Source organism: Aspergillus pseudodeflectus, assembly GCF_044049435.1.
Source record: "Aspergillus pseudodeflectus strain CBS 756.74 chromosome Unknown BJX68scaffold_48, whole genome shotgun sequence".
Lineage (NCBI taxonomy): Eukaryota > Fungi > Ascomycota > Eurotiomycetes > Eurotiales > Aspergillaceae > Aspergillus > Aspergillus pseudodeflectus.
In genome coordinates, this window is record NW_027263824.1 from 197,452 (window position 1) to 213,925 (window position 16,474).

General features: G+C 52.0%; 6 protein-coding genes across 6 annotated transcripts; 4 read left to right on the forward strand and 2 right to left on the reverse strand.

The window, feature by feature from the left end:
- The first annotated feature begins 100 nt into the window (after positions 1–100).
- On the forward strand, positions 101–522 carry BJX68DRAFT_244291 (uncharacterized protein). The gene is made up of 2 exons (XM_071041287.1): positions 101–255; positions 326–522. The coding sequence occupies exons 1-2, from the start codon at positions 172–174 to the stop codon at positions 452–454; spliced, it is 213 nt and encodes a 70-aa protein (XP_070895439.1). The 5' UTR covers positions 101–171; the 3' UTR covers positions 455–522.
- BJX68DRAFT_244293 (uncharacterized protein) lies at positions 523–1,765 on the forward strand. Its single transcript, XM_071041288.1, has 3 exons — positions 523–786; positions 846–1,138; positions 1,194–1,765. Exons 1-3 carry the CDS (start codon positions 532–534, stop codon positions 1,732–1,734), a joined length of 1,089 nt encoding a protein of 362 aa, XP_070895440.1. The 5' UTR covers positions 523–531; the 3' UTR covers positions 1,735–1,765.
- Positions 1,766–4,334: 2,569 nt separating this feature from the next.
- BJX68DRAFT_270397 (peroxidase family protein) lies at positions 4,335–5,287 on the reverse strand (the record flags this gene model as incomplete). Its single annotated transcript, XM_071046639.1, has 2 exons — positions 4,335–4,899; positions 4,965–5,287. The coding sequence occupies 2 exons, from the start codon at positions 5,285–5,287 to the stop codon at positions 4,335–4,337; spliced, it is 888 nt and encodes a 295-aa protein (XP_070895441.1).
- Positions 5,288–8,221: 2,934 nt separating this feature from the next.
- BJX68DRAFT_158013 (uncharacterized protein) lies at positions 8,222–9,331 on the forward strand. The gene is made up of 3 exons (XM_071036799.1): positions 8,222–8,591; positions 8,644–8,786; positions 8,838–9,331. Exons 1-3 carry the CDS (start codon positions 8,323–8,325, stop codon positions 9,149–9,151), a joined length of 726 nt encoding a protein of 241 aa, XP_070895442.1. The 5' UTR covers positions 8,222–8,322; the 3' UTR covers positions 9,152–9,331.
- A 1-nt stretch (position 9,332) lies between these two features.
- BJX68DRAFT_158014 (NACHT and TPR domain protein) lies at positions 9,333–14,113 on the forward strand. Its single transcript, XM_071036800.1, has 2 exons — positions 9,333–10,147; positions 10,235–14,113. The coding sequence occupies exons 1-2, from the start codon at positions 9,767–9,769 to the stop codon at positions 14,048–14,050; spliced, it is 4,197 nt and encodes a 1,398-aa protein (XP_070895443.1). The 5' UTR covers positions 9,333–9,766; the 3' UTR covers positions 14,051–14,113.
- Positions 14,114–15,059: 946 nt separating this feature from the next.
- BJX68DRAFT_270400 (uncharacterized protein) lies at positions 15,060–15,503 on the reverse strand (the record flags this gene model as incomplete). The annotated part of the gene is made up of 1 exon (XM_071046640.1): positions 15,060–15,503. One exon carries the CDS (start codon positions 15,501–15,503, stop codon positions 15,060–15,062), a length of 444 nt encoding a protein of 147 aa, XP_070895444.1.
- Positions 15,504–16,474: the final 971 nt, after the last annotated feature.

Below are 16,474 nucleotides of genomic sequence, written 5' to 3' on the forward strand. Positions count from 1 at the left end.
CGCTGACGGATCTAACCCCAAAGTGGAAATTGCGTTCTATTGTATCCTAATCCGGGCTAGCGCCGGAATAGGAGGCTGACAGGTTGGCCTCTTTAAGTTGAGTGTTTTTGCGATTGATCGCACGAAAATATCCGTTTCGGTTACGAACCAGATAGACGACCATAAATAGCAATGTCTCCAACAAGAGCCGTCGGACCCCTGGATAAACGGAGGAAGGTGAAGCGGTGCCTCGCCTGTGCTCATCGGCGCATCAAGGTATGTTTGTCCCAATAATTGTGGAGAAATCCTCCCAAGAAGTACTGCTGCTAAAAGGTTTAGTGTGAAGGAGGCAGTCCATGCGTCTACTGTACCCGAAAGAAGATGGCATGCGTTCAGCAACAGCAGACCGATAACAAAGTTGTATTTGTCCAACAGAGCCACCACCCCGGCAAGCCAGACACCCGAAGTCGTCTGACAAATGTTGTCAGGAGGAATCAGGCCACCTGCTTTCTTGATGCATTTGTTGACTTTGTTCAACATAATGCGTTCACTATGGGGTTTCCTTTCATAATCTGGGACCTACTCCCTCTAATCTCGACGTCCCCAGTCTTACATCAGGCAGTGATGGCAGTTGGTGCACTGCACGCAAATCGGAATAATGTTGAGCGTGCATCCATTAAGGAAAAAGTGGCTGCTATGAGATCCTACCATATGTCTATGGTGGCGTTGCAGGAGTGTTTAGGGGACAAGAACGTGGTGCAAAGAGATGACGTGCTTTGGGCCACCTTTTTCTTAGGGCTTTTCGAGGTATGGGAGCTGCGAGATATTATCCCTGTTCTCATATAGGCCCATTAACTCATTTGCAGCTACTTTCGGATCATTCTGGCGAGGGCTGGGCGAAGCATATGCTCTACGGAACATCGAAGATGCTACAACTTGTTGGACCAAGCGGCTGCAAGTCATCGCTTCGCCGGGCATTCTATGATTTGTTTCGTGTTCTCGAAGCCAGTCGGTCATTGTTGTATAACGAAGAGACTATCCTTTCCCAACAATGCTGGCTTCAATTACATGTATGCAGTGATTCAGATATCACTACGCGCTGGGAGCCTATGGAGGAGATCACTATCCTAATGATCCAGACATCAGCCTTCAGCTTGCGGTAAGCTTCCTTGAAATTCCTAAAATAGCCTTTTCGTTGCTAACATTAAGGTTAGAGCCCGTTCTCTTGTTGAAAGTGTTCCTGAACTAGACCGCTACACGGACGCTTCAATAACTATACTTGCAACAGAGGGACTCGAGATCCAAGCAACAATATACAATTGGCACACAGAGGCGCTGCTACATCTATCGCAAGGCTGTTTCGATGGATACATTGATCTATCTCTGCTATACTACCACGCTCTGCTTATCTTTCTCTCGGGCAACTTTGACTACTTTCCCTACTGGAACAACATTCCAGCGCCAGTACTTTGCCCTATGGACGTTTCCGATCATCTCAGTGCAATCCTAGAACTAGCAGAGCAAATACTGTCCCAGTACAAAATACCGGGGGTGATGCTGTTCTTCCCGCTTACAGTTGCAGGGTCCCGGGCTCGAGATCCCGCTCAACGGTCTCAAATAGTCTCTTTGCTGGACCGCGTGTTTCGCACAGGGTTTGTGGTTGCTAACAGGGTGAAGATTGGAATACAAGATCGCTGGGTTAAGAGAGATGAAGTGTTGCTTCCTGACCCGTTGGTGGACAGCATTGAAGCCTAGGCCGAGATGGTATAATAGTATACAATTGAAACCGCGCTTTGAACTTCAGTCCAAATCTCAATGCTTATTGGTAAAGACAAATATCCTCCTTTGGAATAAAATCTGGCAGTCTGGAAACCTCCCAACTCCACGGCGCTGAGCCTCTAAAACGCCATTCCATGTGCAGACTTGTGAATATAGCGGTAGTCTGAGTATATTTCCGTGGCTGTTGAATGTGTCTCTCTTATCTTAGTTTAGATTCATATATCGTAACTTGGTGGTTGCTGAAGGTGTGGTCGTAGCACCTTGCACTACTAGCTGCCCTGTAGCAAAGCGCGTCCTCAACTAAGCGATAGGGCTAGGTATTGTCGGTCAGCCAAAATCATCTTTGATTGTCCTCACTGGCTGCCATGACTATGGCTCCTGTGATCTTGCTGATTGCCAAGAGAGGTTACCGCTGCGAGCGAATATCGACTGCTTACGCGACCAATCCGACCTCGCCACTTGCATAAGGGGCCCTTTAAGCCCAAGAAGAAGAGCAAGGAATCGAGCTGGCAGAACACCCTCAACCCACCCCTGTAACATCGCGGAATTGTCCATTCGCGCCTTGAGAAAGGCTATAGACCCGGACGGGACTTGATTGTATTTCCTAGAAAGGAAATAGCTCGTTGGGGCTCAGTACATATATGTATATTGGGATCGCGAGAAAGAACGAGAAAGAACCCTTTTGAAGGCTTGAACTCCTCCTGATTGACTGGGTTACACCGCAACCTCGACCCCGTTGGACTGTGGCGGCGAGTTGGCGCCAAAGGAGCGCCTGGGATTGGCTGGAAATTGCAAAGCCCGCCAAATCTGCCCGCTTGCCGAAATACAAGAGGCCAACTGGGCACTCCATTCTGTTCCGTCCGCCGTCTCCCCCCCCCCCGGCCTACTTGCCATGACTTCCAGACTCTGCGCCCTTGAGGCCCAACACCCCAGGGCCACAACGATTGATCTGTATTCGATACTCTCCTGTCCCCATCCGATCAACTGATCAACACTAACCGACGGAACGTTTAGTCTCATTAGCTTATTCGTGGCCGCCTCCTACATCCCCCAAGTCATCCGGATCGTCAACGACCGCAGAGGCACTGCCGGAATATCCGGCTGGTATATTGTTCTGCTCACAATCAGTGCCACTGCACACCTGGCTGCTCGACTAGATAATTATTCCAGCTCATCGGCCTGGAAGTGCTTCCGTCAAGGCGAGCTACAGGGCTTTGACGCGTTTTCTTCGCTCGTCGTGTACCTACAACCCTTGGTGCATTGGGTGGCAGCTATCATCTTGTTCCGTGTCTACGCAGCGTTTCGCAATGACACGTACCAGACAGACTCGCCGTCTACGACCGCGACCCTCGCGATTGTTATCACTCACGCAGCAATTCTCCTCCCATGCGCCCTTTGGCTGCTCAAGCAGCTGACAGAAGAGGAGGACAACGTCTTCACCATCGTCCTTCACGCATTTTATGCCATTCCAGTCCAAATAACCGGTCTCCTTACCTCCCTCTTGGCATTCATCCCCCAGATCAAGCTCATGCTTGCCCAACCACGTGATGGTCTTCCAGATCACCCGTGCAATCTAAGCACACTAGGTTTAGGACTCCAGGTGATCGCATGGATATGTCTAGCTTGCTCGCAGGCCGTGCGGATGAGACCGCTACCAACGAGACCACCTCCACCTGACATGCCAAATTTGTTCCCACCTATTCCGCCTTGGAGCATGAAATGGTGGTCCGAGATCCTGTTTGGCGGGGGCCAGGCGGCAGGGTGGCTTGCCCTAGCCGGGTCGCAGTTAGTTGTTCTGTGTGTGGCTCTTCGACTTGGGGCTACGGGCGATAGGCAGATACAACTCAAATTATTGTAGCTGCGGGACCTAGGTATTATACCTATATACTATAGCTCCTGCTTACTAGGATATATAATATATAAACTATGTATTATAGCTATAGGACTTTATATAATAAAGACTAGTAATTAGTTTGGCTATAATCTAATATATATCTTCTAAACCCTTATATTCTACTTTATATATATATTGTCCGTAGTTATACTAGCTGCGGTTCACAGTTGTAATAACCACTACTATGAACCTTACCCTTGCATGCCTTCATGTTATAGGTATTACTACTTTAGCAGGTAGCTGCGCAACACACACAAAGATCCTTTGATTACTATAATTAGTTTTATTCCTTCTTCATGCTTAGAATTTGATATAATTCTCACCTCCAGAGTCACCTCGTAGCTGGAGAAATGGCTGTAACAGTACATTCCCAGACCGTGTCCATGATGCTGCCTGCACGCCACTCCATTCAGTTTTTATGCAGAATTAGAATGTCGGCAAAGCAGAAACCACACTATCTAGTGATACTCATGTAGCTGGAAGTCTTTCGTTTGGGAATTATAACAGTTAGCCCAGGAGGCTCTATTATTTGACAACACTAAAACAAGGCATTACGAATTTGGTTAAAATGCGCACCACCGGCAGATATCATAGAAGTAATTAAATAATATATTAAACTAGCTCTATGGTTGAAAAGAGAAACTAACAAAACTGCCATCTATCCGAGAGACGACAGGTAGATCTAGTACGCCCTCCTCCTCTGCGCAGCACCAGAGTCCGCGGCCGCTTCAGTCGTAAGGGTCGTGCCCTTGGAGATCATGCCAGAGACCTTGGCCATGTCGTCGGCTGTGAGTTCCTGGCTGCGCATCTTCCAGCCGAGGGGTGTGGGGAGGCGTTCGTTCTCTGGAATCCAAGCCATATTAGCCAGCTGTCCCCTGGAGACATCTAACCTAACGATAGTACTAAGTAGGAGGACGGTATACGCACCAAAGAAATACTCCACAAAATCCCTCCTCACAGTCCCCTCCTCGATACTCCCAAGCACCGCGATAAGCCCACCAACCTCACCGAGGTTAATCTGGTCCTGCTGCGCAGTAAAGGTGTACGTCGGGTTCTTCGCCTTGGAGTCGAGCATGCGGGCGACCTTGCTGTTGGAGAGCATGGCGGCCGTCAGGGTGTCTTCGGTCCAGTAGGCGCGCGACTGGTCATAGACGGCGCGGTTGAAGCTGCTGGCGTCGCCGAAGTAGGCGTCTTGGCGGGTGAGGCTGGCGTCGTGTTCGAGGGTGTTGTGTTGGTTTAGCATGTCGCTACACTAGGATTAGTATAGATCGAAAAGATAGGTGGGCGGGTGGTGTGGATGGTGGTGCCATACAGATCAAAGTAATCCGCATTCGGCTCTGGATTCCCAAGGAGCCCATTATCGAACTGCCCGCTGGCGAGCTCGGGGTTGAAGTTGAGGACTTTGGTGAGGGCATTGACGAGAATCGGACGTGTGATGTTGCGGCCGTCGCGAGGGATGTAGTTGTGGTTTGCGAGGGTGTTGAGCATGGGACACGGGCTGCGGGCATCTCCCGACTCGGCGGATTTCCAGTTACTCGGGTCGAGGAGGTCGTGGAGACCGTGCAGGTTGAGGTGGGCGCCAATGTGGATGTTTGCCGAGGCGAGGCCGGCGAGGGCAAGTATTGAAAGCTTCATTGTGAATGTGTCTTGTTTTGTTTTGTCTTGTCTGCTTCTCTCGATGCGGCGATCCTGTAGGGCGGACGTTTCTGCCGATTCGAACGAGATTTATGGCGAAGTGAGTGCCTGATATAGAGCGCGAGTCAGAGCCTGATTATCAGTGCAACGCAAGTACTCTGCCAGGCGGAGCAGCGGGCCAGTGTTCGAGGAAGAATTACAGATTTCTGCTTAGCCTGATGATCTGCATGTGCACGATCGACACGTGCCTGTGATAGTGATGGCGACGGCATGGGCCATGGGCCATGCGGACGGGAACTCAATTTCGGTCTGCAGCGGTCAGCCACCCGTTGTTGACGACTTTCCAGATGGACATACGTACCCGTCAGTGAGGACTATTGTACCTCCCCGTGACAATAGCTCTGTGCCTGAAGTATTGAATTTGGTCTCGAGCCATTCCACTGGGAACCCCTCCGGATCCCGGATCCAGCAGCGGCCCCGGAAACCATCCGAAGTTGCCTGTCGATCCTTATTTCGAAATAAGCTTATTGGCCGGCTGATTCTCCCCATTCGGCCCTCCTTCCGAGGGATCGGATCGGTGGGGGGATGATTTGGAAGCACGATGCAGCCAAGCTTCAGATTGTCGCCAGAATACGTGCGCATTGGCCTGTGCTTTATCCAAGTGCACACACATAAACGGACTTATCCCAGGCACAGGGCAAAGTTGTGCCTGGTCAACCAGGGGCCTTCCGAAACAGGAAGGAGGTTCGAGACGGCCGTCAGCGCCAAGACTCAATAGTGGCCAGACGCTAGCTTTGTTCAGGCAAGGTCGCTAAATCAGCAAAGCGATGATTGGCGGATGGCGCTGCGCGATGCACCCGTGAAGCTTTTTCAGTTGCGCCTTCCCCGCTTCCACGCTGCAACTCGTCTTCGGCGTTCATGGAGCGATTTGGCAAAACACTTCCAATCGAGCTCGTGCGAGAGATCGTCCTCTACTCCGTACACCGCTCCGTCTACTCTCGCTCAGGCCGCCCAGGTAAGTAAGACTTTCGCAGAGCTCGCTCAATCGCTCCTCTATCGCCAAGTGAGAATCCAAGGGGAATACCATATCCCCCGGAGTTTCTATCAATTGCTCAGAACGATCTCCGATAACCCGCCTCTTGGGCATCGGAGTCAGCGCCTTGAGCTCTGTATCCAGAAATCTCCTCAATTCTACTGCTGGGAGTGCTCTCACAAAGACTTCGACGCGCAGGAGTTGCTCGACATAGGCCGCTTATGTGACTCCATACCGAATGTTCTTGTGTCGCTCGATGTCTGGCGGGAACAGCTCCTTGAGTCGAATCCATCCGCTCTAACAGCTCTTCTTCTGTATCATGTTCCAAATGTCAGCCACCTAAAGATACACGAAGAGGACATCAATAATACCATATTCGTCAGCAATCTGCAATCGGCAAATGCCGTCCCTCTTGCTCGGCTATCGTCCGTCGACGCCCTGCATGATGAGGAGTTCTTGATCTATGAAGCAGAACATTGGGCTCCTCTGTCCTTCCTCATGTACCCGCTTTCCCTACGCCACGCTGGAGGCATAATTTCAGGGAGTTTCGTCGAGTGCCTTGATGAACTTACGTCTCCTCTTCCCATCACTTTACTGGACTGCCATCATATCGAGGAATAGTACCTGAAACGCCCCCTTGTTTGCCTCCCAGACTTACACACACTACCCTACCAACCCTGTCTTGTTGAGACGGAGTTGCGTGTATCCCGCAAAATCCCGTACGACTCGCTGGCGCAAGTTAAATCAACCCTCGAGAGCCTTACAATATCATCCGCTAGGGGTCAGATCATTACGGTGGACTGCAGCTTTGGCTCGTTCGCCTCTTTCGATAAGCTTCATAGTCTTAATGTCCCGTGGAGACTTCTCATCCTCCTCCCCGAAGGAGCTTGAAAACCTGCTCTACCGCCCAATGTTGAACACCTACCAACAACTCGTTCCGTGGCGACGTTCCGGTCGAGTCAAAATGCGCAGGGTACTACTTCGTGGAGGATATTCTCACGAATTGGCGAACAAAGACTCCTCGACTGGAGAGCGTGGTGGTCGAAGACAATGGCAGTTGGCACAGTCAACAAAGGGATCTGCAATCGGAAGCGGCGATTCTGGGATGTAGGTTAACTTGGGCGTTTCTTAATGCTAAAGGAAGTGTGGAACGACTGAATGAACTCTGTGGCTAAAGGAGATGTGCAAGCATGGGGGTACTTATACCGCGAGCCGGATTTCCTGCGGCTTCCTCCACACAATGCGAACTTCGAACAAGCGTCGTGCATTATCAAAAGTGAAGTTGTTTCTTGAAACCACCAAATCAAAGCGAAGGGGGTGGTCGACAAACAACTGCTGACGGTCTTCGAGCTTCGCCATGGCGTTGACATGCAATTCGGACCCTGCTGATCCTTCCCTCGGGAGCGGGTCTACTGCCTGTGCTGGATGGCTGCCATGTTACTAACCCAGCCACAGGCCCATCGCATCGGGCTCACTCTGACACGACTCAGCCTCGTCTGTTTCACCTCACGTTGCGCACAACCATGTCCGCAACCTGTCAGAACTGTACAGAAGGAACTTGTGCAATGCATTGCCCGCAACCCTGGCCAGCGCAACAGAACTGAGAAAAGCGCCCGACCAGCCGTCGCACCGACATTGGTCCAAATGTGCTTGGCGCAGGATGAATACGAGGCCCTGAGAGATTAGTCCACGCCACGGAGCAATGACAGCCAATGAGATGGTGTGATTCAGAGAGATGCAGAAGCGCTTATGAATTTTGGTTGTTTTTGCCGAACTCAAAAGGCTGTGTCCTGGCGGCATGGGGAGTGGACGAGGGAGCCTCAGGAGGTGTGCTGCACTTTCCGATCTTTGGCTTCCAACTTTGTTTTCTCCTCACGTCTATCTCCAACGGTTCCTGGTCGTGGGTGAAGATCGGTTGACTGTGATTCGAGAATATTGGAATTTGTCTTCGAGCGCCCATCCTTCGAATACTCGGTCTTAACGAAGTCACACCACCGCCAGGATGTCGTCGACCTCAATGTCAGGCACCGTCAGCTTCACGGCGAGCTCCATCACCTCCACCTGGAGCCCGGCACCAAACGAGCTCAGCGTCGTCGGATACTACTCCTCCGGTACGGCCGTTGCGACCATCGTCTGCGGCGACGAATACGAGTTCCTCGTCTCAAGCACATATGGCGTTTGCTGCCCGACCGAGAGCGCCGGCAACTGCGACTTCAGACAAAGATGTGAGCAGAGTATGATGGTGTACGAGGATGGGACGACCTATACATGGTAGGGGCCCCTTGTCTACCCGGGAAGGCCTCGGCTAACACCGGTCGGATAGTGAAAACAATAACCCATGCGTCGAAACCACCATGTACCAGGCCGAGCCCTCGAACGGATGGTCGGCGACGATGGCCTGGTGCATGGATGCGGACAATCCAACAACCCTTTATCGCAGCTTCGTCGGGACACAGCTTACTCTCGGTATGTATTCTTCTCCATTGCGAACATCTGATCGCTAACGGGAGTTTGTAGTACCGGTCGACGAAGACTTCACAACCGACACCGACGATACCACGACGACGACGACCCGTACCCCGACGACGACGACGACTACTTCCACTTTCATCACAACCACAACCACTACACCCGATCCCGCGCGCACAGATGACCCCAACCCGGAAGACGACGGTCCAAACGTTGGAGCGATTGCGGGAGGCGTGGTCGGAGGAGTTGCCGGTCTGGCATTGATCTTGCTCGCAGCATGGTTTATCCTCCGCCGACAGAAGAAGAAAAACGCCGAGTTGAGAGAGATTGGCACTGGGTATGTCGCCCCAGAGCCAAAATAAGGTTGTTGCGGTTTGTTTTTTCGGGTTGTAAAACCGCCTCGACAGTTAGCAGTTGGCGTTCGCACTTCGCACATTGCATTGATTCGTGATACCTCGGTCCGTGTCCGCTTTTTGTCTTTGGCGGGTCTGATGATGATGATTGATAAGAATTTTAATCCACTTTTCTTTCTGCACATCTGCGCCTAGGCAGTCACTCTGCCCCATGGTCTGGCCCTTCCAAGATCCAATACGTGTAAATTGAGGATTCCCAAGATTGGGTCCAAGTGCCTCAGAGTCACCTAGCCGACGCACCTGCGGACAGCCCGCTAGCCTGGTCGAATGGAGACACCGCAAACGCGACAAGTCCCGCTCATTACCCCGCCGAGCTGAAGGGCTGAGGGGGAAAGATGGTCTTGGTCTGGAATCACACGATACTTTAGACTTGATTCGCCGCCCAATACGAATCATGTCGCTCGCCCTATGGTCTTCCCTGTCCTGTCCCGCGATACATAAGGCGACAGCAAGCCTCGTAGGTTCGTCGTACTCGCGGGGTATTTCCTGTGCACCTAAGCAGGACTCACCATCTACAACAACAACAACAATTCCCCCCACTCTATCTCCAGCACACTGATCAGGATGACCATTCCACATCCAGACTTTAGTGCCCAAATCCCCGCAATATACGCGCGCGCCATCTCGAAATATGAAGAAATCACCGACGAAAAACTCGACACGGCGTTCCTGGCCAAGCTCCAAAACGTCGACGACCTAACGCGCGAAATCGATGCCCGAAATACGCAGTTCAGCGAGTTTCGCGAGAAGCGCGGCGTCATTTTCGATGTGCTCAAGACCGCGATGATCCCCGTGGAGCTCTTCGGGAGTCTGGCGGCGGGAGGAGCGAGTATGGTCTTCCCGCCGTCGAGTTTGGTCTTTGGGGCTGTCACGTATCTTATGAGTGCGGCCAAGGGCGTTTCGAGGAGTTATGATGCTATTTCGGAGTTGATGGGGAGTTTGAAGGTAATTACCCACACTCGGGGTCGGGGCAGGGTTTCGACTTTCCGGAGCGACGGCGAAGGAGCATATATACTGACTTGTACATGGTAGGACTTCACAATCCGACTAAAAACATACAGCCGCGAGTCGATCAGCGCAGACCTCGGCGAGAAACTCAGCGACATCCTCGTGACACTCATCGAAATCTTCGCGCTCTCGACAAAAACCATCCGGCGCGGCCGCCTCCTCAAATTTACGCGGAACTTCCTCCTCGGAAACAACGATGCGATCCAAGCGGCGATGGGGAAGCTCGATAAGCTTACCGGCGTCGAAGACGCGCTGGTCGGCGCTGAGACGCTGACGGAGTCCAAGCGAACGGGGCGGGTGGTTGATGGCATCGAGGTGACGGTTTCGTCGACAAACGCGACGGTCCTTGAGACGGGAATGACTGTGAACCAGATGAGCGTGCAGGTGGGCGAAGTTCAGGAAATGCTGGGGAGTTTGATGGTCAGTGTTAATGAGGGGAAGACGGAGAGCAGTGAGGAGAGGGAGAAGGCGCTACAGGCGCATGTTCTCAAGGTCCTGCGGCCGTCCAAAGTCGATCACGCGCAGGACTGGTATGATAAGATCCACAAGTCGCGGATCCCGGGCACGGGAGATTGGGTGAGGGAGGAGGATGTCTTCAAGGCGTGGTTGGAGAGGGAGGATACACCGGTGATTTTTGTCTCCGGCAATCCCGGTGCAGGCAAATCATACCTTTCGGCAAACATCATATCCTTCCTAAAGGATAGGTACCCGCAGCACGTGCAGAGCACAGAAATGGTCTCTGTGGGATACTTTTTCTTCAAGGATGATAATCCCGAGACACGGTCTCTGCATCAGGCTCTTCGCGATCTTGCATTCCAAATCAGCAAAAACGACCCAGTCTACCAGAAATACCTAGCGAGCATTGAGGACCATGAGAAGATCAGCACCCTCGAGGGCGCGTGGCGCCTTTTGTTCGTTGAGTACTTCATCAAGAAGGCAAATGTCGACGGCAGTGTCTATATACTGTTCGACGCTGTGGACGAGGCGTATGATGATGAGCGACGGACGTTTCTAAGCCTCGCAAGAGATTTGTACGAAGTGACGGAGGAGTCGAGACTCCAGATTGCCCTTGTGGGGAGACCACATATTAGCGATCAGCTACTGGAGGGGTTGGAGGTCGAGGTGCCAACGATTTATGTGACGACGCAGAAGAATTCCGGGGATATCAATTCGTACATCCAAGCGAGCATCAAGAAGTCTCCTATCCTTCGCCGGGTGTCAGCCAAGCTGCGTGCAGAGCTTGTCGAGAAACTCTCTGCTGGTGCCGAGGGGATGTTCCTCTGGGTGAATCTCATGCTCCAGGAGCTCGTGAAGAAGCGGAATGAAAGTAGCATGCGCAAGGCGCTGGAGCATCCGCCCAAGGGTCTCAAAGAGATTTTGCGGCATGTCCTTTCTAGTTTTTCGGCCTCCTCGAATGACGAGGAGCTCGAGTACTTCAACGAGATTCTAGCCTGGGTGACTTGCTCTGAGCAGCCACTCACTCTGGAAAAGATCGACGCAATATTAAAGTTAAAGTCACCCGAGGGCGATGGTATGATTTACCTTGAAGGAGCACTGCGCCGGCAGTTTGCTTCGTTCTTTGTTCTCGACCGCGAGGATGGACTCACAACGGCGGAACTGCAGAACATGTCAACACAGCCGGGTGTGTTCGATGAATCGGATGATGAAGAAGAAAGGGAGGAGGAGGAAGAAGAAGCATTTGAGGACGTTGATAACTTTACGGACTTCAACTCGGATAGCAAGACTACCACCGCAACTTTTTGTCACGCGTCTATCGGTGACTTCTTCCGCGACGAGACGGAAGGCAAGGTGTCTGCCGGAAAGGGTCATATTGCAGTCGGTGTGCAATATTACGACGCCAAGGCGCATGTTCTGAAGACGCTCCTACGGCTGTTTGTGGACAAGGACTTCGCGAGCAAGGCTGACGACCGTGACGTGATGCTCCGGCATGCCGCGCGGACCTGGGTTTACCATCTTGAAAATACGACGCCGGAGGAATGTTCGCTGGATGACCAGAAGGAGATCTCTCGGTTGGTCCTGTTGATGGTCAGGTCGGAGGAGGTCATGGTCGAATGGGTGGGTCGTGTCAGCATGGTGATCAGGCAGGCCTATATTGATGCAGTCCGAAAGTGGTGGAAGAACACGGAGGTTTTCGAGTCTCTCCCACCCGAGGACCAAGAATTCATCAGGTCTACCGAGGCGGACCCTGTCACAACTTTCAAGCCATTAACCATGTTTAGTGTCAAGAAATGGGTACGAGAGGACGAATGGCAACCTTGGCCCGTCGCAGCTGTCGTCTGGAGCTACAAAAGGTTTGTCAACGGGGCAGAAGTCGGCCTTAACAGCGCGGTCGATGCATCAGCCAAGGAGCTCATCGAAGCCGCTGAATTCGGCGACTCGGAGAAAACGGGGCAGTGGTATCGGCGCTGTGCAATGGTTCTGCGCCAGCGCGGACACCACCAGGAAGCGATGGAACTCTTCTCCAAGGCCTTGGAACTGCAACCCGATGAGTGGCTCATTAGAGCCGGTATGGCGTACACATACTTCCTGCAACGCGAATGGCAGAAAGCTATTGCTCTTGATGTGGTGACTGTAAAAATCTTGAAGGAGCGTATCAATGAGGATGAAAACGCCAAACCCGGGCTTCATTTCATACTGGAACGGATGGCGGAATGCTACAAGCAGCTGGAGAATCCGGACGGCCGCTTGGAGGCGCTCAAGGGCGCACTTGAGAACGCTCCCCATTATTGTAAGAATTGCACCAACGCTCTGCTCGAGCTCTATGCGACCAACGGCGATCATACTGCGGCCATCAAGTTCCTAAAGGAGCTTGCAGACGCCCCCATGCCAGACCAGGATATCTCCACGCTAACGCAGGCAATATGGGACAATCCGGATGGCGATGAGTCCAAGGGCTTCCTCATCTTTGCCGCCGACGCAGCTCTGGCAACAGATAACCTTGACTTCCTTGTCCAATCTTGGCGAACGGCCGCAAAAGCCGCCCGCAAGGCTTTGAAAACAGTCACTGCGGCTCGACTGGAATTGGCCATCGCGCGTATCTACAGCGAGTTTATGAAGGACCAGGCCAAGGCAGTGAAACGCTGGGAAAAGATCATGACCCTGTACTCGTCGTCCAAGGACGAGACGGCCATCGGTGTCGTCAAACTCGGAGCCTCGTACGAACTTGCCCGAGCGTACCTTTGCAACGCCTTCGACGCAGGAGTGGGCACACCCGAAGCCACTGCCATAGCGACCAAGCTGGAAAAGCTCGCCAACACGCAGGCCTCGGCCGATTCGGTGATCTGGACCATTGCCAGCGCCCGTGCGATTTGTCTGGGCGTGTACTACCGGTTGAGTGGACAAATCGAAAAAGCGCAGGCGCAGTTCCGACCATCGATAAAACGAGGAATTCAGATTCTCTCCGATGATGACCCGGAGAACGATGTTGTTGGCCTTTGGGACTTGATGACCGCGCTGGTCGCAGCTGGTGACTCGAAGAATGTAACCGCGCTCGCGCAAGCAATTTCCAACTTCGAAAAGGAGGATCCCGAGGATAACACGGCATGGACGTGTGATGGACCGTGCCGGCGGTCAGTGACCAAAATCGATGGAATGTCGCTGTGTCCGATCTGCATGGATACGGGGTTCTGTGCAGAGTGTCTCAAGCTGTTGGAGGGAGGGACAATGGGCATTCAGAAGTGTAATCAGAAGCATGTCAAGGAGTTTTTGTATATCCCAGAGCGGACAAAGGAATTTGACAAGGGCCAGATGCTTGTTGATGGCGAGGTGATGGAGTTTGACGCATGGAGGGATCAGTTGAAGAAGGAGTGGCGCGTCTGAATGGATTTATCATTGTTGCTACCTCAGGCGAGGACCCAAGTCAACACCGACCGGCATAGGTTGATAATACTTTGTTTGCTGCATTCCTTTAGCATATGCACAGTTCTCGTCTTATTTTTCACTGGCTCAACATTTTTGGGTACATATATATATTGAAGGGGAGATTGAACTCCAGATTTGGACACAGGATCCTTGCAAAAGGCTGCTGCACTGATCAGTTACCACAGCAGTTTCCACCAAGCTGCGGAGCAAAACAAGTAGCGCAAGAATTCCGCACTCCACGTCTGCTTGACGAGGCAATATCGCCTCCGTTGGTTGGCGTAGAAGATCGATTTTTCTCTCACGGCCTACCCTTACCACGTGCTGAGCAATGGCGGATCATCTGCAGAAGGTGGATAAACGATCGTGCACATACTTTTGGCTTAGGCACTTGGTACCTTATTCACGACAGCCCGCACAAATCCAAGACGAGAGATCCCGGTCATGGGAGACACTTGAGGTTGGCTTTTCTCCGCCTATACTCCCACATGGTTTTCTCATGGCCTATCTATTCGTAATTACTTCGAGAACAGCATAGTCCAGTTACAAGTTGAATTAGACTAGGATAGGTTTTTTTGAAGGGCATCATGAAATAGATGGAATGAAAACCTGTGAAATACCTTGCACGCCCAGAAGATACCCCCCAGTGACCATGATTCCTGCTCCCCTTCTGTGAGGACGACCCATCTATTGCATTGCCACTTGCTATGGATTCTCACTGAAATTATGTGGGAACTAGCTATATTGTATTAAAATACCACGAGAGATGATATCTTGATAGGTGAGATCTATAGAAGAAGGTCCCTGCTCTCATGGCTTTCCTAGCGATCACAATGGGTGGCCAAGCTCATAAATAAATGCTGGTCTCATCCAGTATATTCTTGGAAATATAAAGCGAATCACGCCCAGCGATACTACGTGACCCCCGCTTTTCTGCTTCTCAAGAGTCTCATGGAATAGGGGGGAAATATCAATGTCCATGTCCATGGGCATGACCCCGCTGGTGATCCTGCAAATGCTGCCGCCTTCTCCGCATCATGCGGCTGTCATTGTCATTCTCCTCCTCGGCCTCGGGCACCCCTGTCTCAACAGGCATGGGCTGTTCGCTCCAAGGCTGCCAACTACTCCCCGCAACCGCATCAGTCTCGACGGGTACGGAAAAATCGGCTGCATCTGTTGCAGCCGGCTCCTCTGCCCCAGACTGGTGTTTCAAGAAAGCCTCCGCAACCTTTGACACTGTCTCGGCTTCTTCGGCTTCCTGAATGGCGGACAATGGCAGATCCTGGTTCAGCACACCCAGAGTGACATCTCGCTTGACTCTCAGCCAGTCGACCTGGCCGATTTGGTGGGGCCTGGCGGTTGGGGAAGTCCGCATGTAGTCATTGCAAGGGTATTGGTAGGGAATGCGGAACATGCTGCGTCGGGGATAAGTTTGAATAGGTTAGCACACTGGGCAAGATCGTACAGGGTAAAAATATCTTGGAAGTTTGGACGGACAGGTGGGCGGGAATTAGGCGAAAGAGTAAAAGAGAGACTATAGGGACGCTCACGGGTCTGTGGGATGTACTCGGAAGCCATAGTCGATCAGAGTTTTGGTGCTTATAGTCAGAAGACCGCCTCATGGCTCACCCTCCCCCGATATTTCTTTCTCTGACGCAGAATCCTGCAGAAAATGCACAGGAACATCGGCCTTCTTGGCGCACGGTGATCAAGCTTGAGTTGTCTTAGCTCCGTAGCAGGCCCACCTGTTCTCTAATCTCGGTTGCCATATAACGATATACTGGCCGGCTCGGGCGATGGATTCACAGGTACGCGGACATCTCCCGCTGAGTTTAGACCCCTTTTTTCTGGCCCCAAGCCCCGCCGTTACCGAGTCCGAGTAAAAATGAGTGTGGTATTCCATTTTTACTGAACACCGTTTCACGCTGGGTGCGCAACTCCACTAACCCGTGGTTTTCAACATCGTTCATCACCCCAGAGATGAAGGATATCACGCGCCTCTATGACAAGGACTTGGTGAGTCCTTAGCCACGGCTAATCATAGTTAATTTCTGGCTAACCTATCTGTAGCTATGTAGCGAGTGTTTCGTCCAAATCTGGCGGCGGCGACTAAAGTCATCTAAACTCCCCAAAGACGAGTTTACCGACTACTCCTGGAGCAGTACGAATTAATCCAGGAATTCTGCTCCGTATCACTGCCTGTTTCAACCTACAGCTCAACTCTGTTCATTCGGCCTACCGTTGCGACTTCTACCGTGCCTGCCACTACTGTTCCCACTACCCCAGCTACACCAGATACCTGCGACGGGCAGCTTGTGGAACCAGGCGACGATTACCGAATGCGATGCCTCCTAATGTCTGATACTTACAATGTCAGCTCAGGAA

Excerpts from the sequence above, each read along its gene's own strand:
- BJX68DRAFT_244291 (XM_071041287.1), top strand. The coding sequence starts at position 172 with ATGTCTCCAACAAGAGCCGTCGGACCCCTGGATAAACGGAGGAAGGTG. Across the intron at positions 256-325 it reads GTGCTCATCGGCGCATCAAG|GAGGCAGTCCATGCGTCTAC; the intron begins GTATGTTTGTCC and ends TTTAGTGTGAAG.
- BJX68DRAFT_244293 (XM_071041288.1), top strand. The coding sequence starts at position 532 with ATGGGGTTTCCTTTCATAATCTGGGACCTACTCCCTCTAATCTCGACG. Across the intron at positions 787-845 it reads TTTTCTTAGGGCTTTTCGAG|CTACTTTCGGATCATTCTGG; the intron begins GTATGGGAGCTG and ends ACTCATTTGCAG. Across the intron at positions 1,139-1,193 it reads ACATCAGCCTTCAGCTTGCG|AGCCCGTTCTCTTGTTGAAA; the intron begins GTAAGCTTCCTT and ends CATTAAGGTTAG.
- BJX68DRAFT_158013 (XM_071036799.1), top strand. The coding sequence starts at position 8,323 with ATGTCGTCGACCTCAATGTCAGGCACCGTCAGCTTCACGGCGAGCTCC. Across the intron at positions 8,592-8,643 it reads GATGGGACGACCTATACATG|TGAAAACAATAACCCATGCG; the intron begins GTAGGGGCCCCT and ends CCGGTCGGATAG. Across the intron at positions 8,787-8,837 it reads CGGGACACAGCTTACTCTCG|TACCGGTCGACGAAGACTTC; the intron begins GTATGTATTCTT and ends GGGAGTTTGTAG.
- BJX68DRAFT_158014 (XM_071036800.1), top strand. The coding sequence starts at position 9,767 with ATGACCATTCCACATCCAGACTTTAGTGCCCAAATCCCCGCAATATAC. Across the intron at positions 10,148-10,234 it reads AGTTGATGGGGAGTTTGAAG|GACTTCACAATCCGACTAAA; the intron begins GTAATTACCCAC and ends TGTACATGGTAG.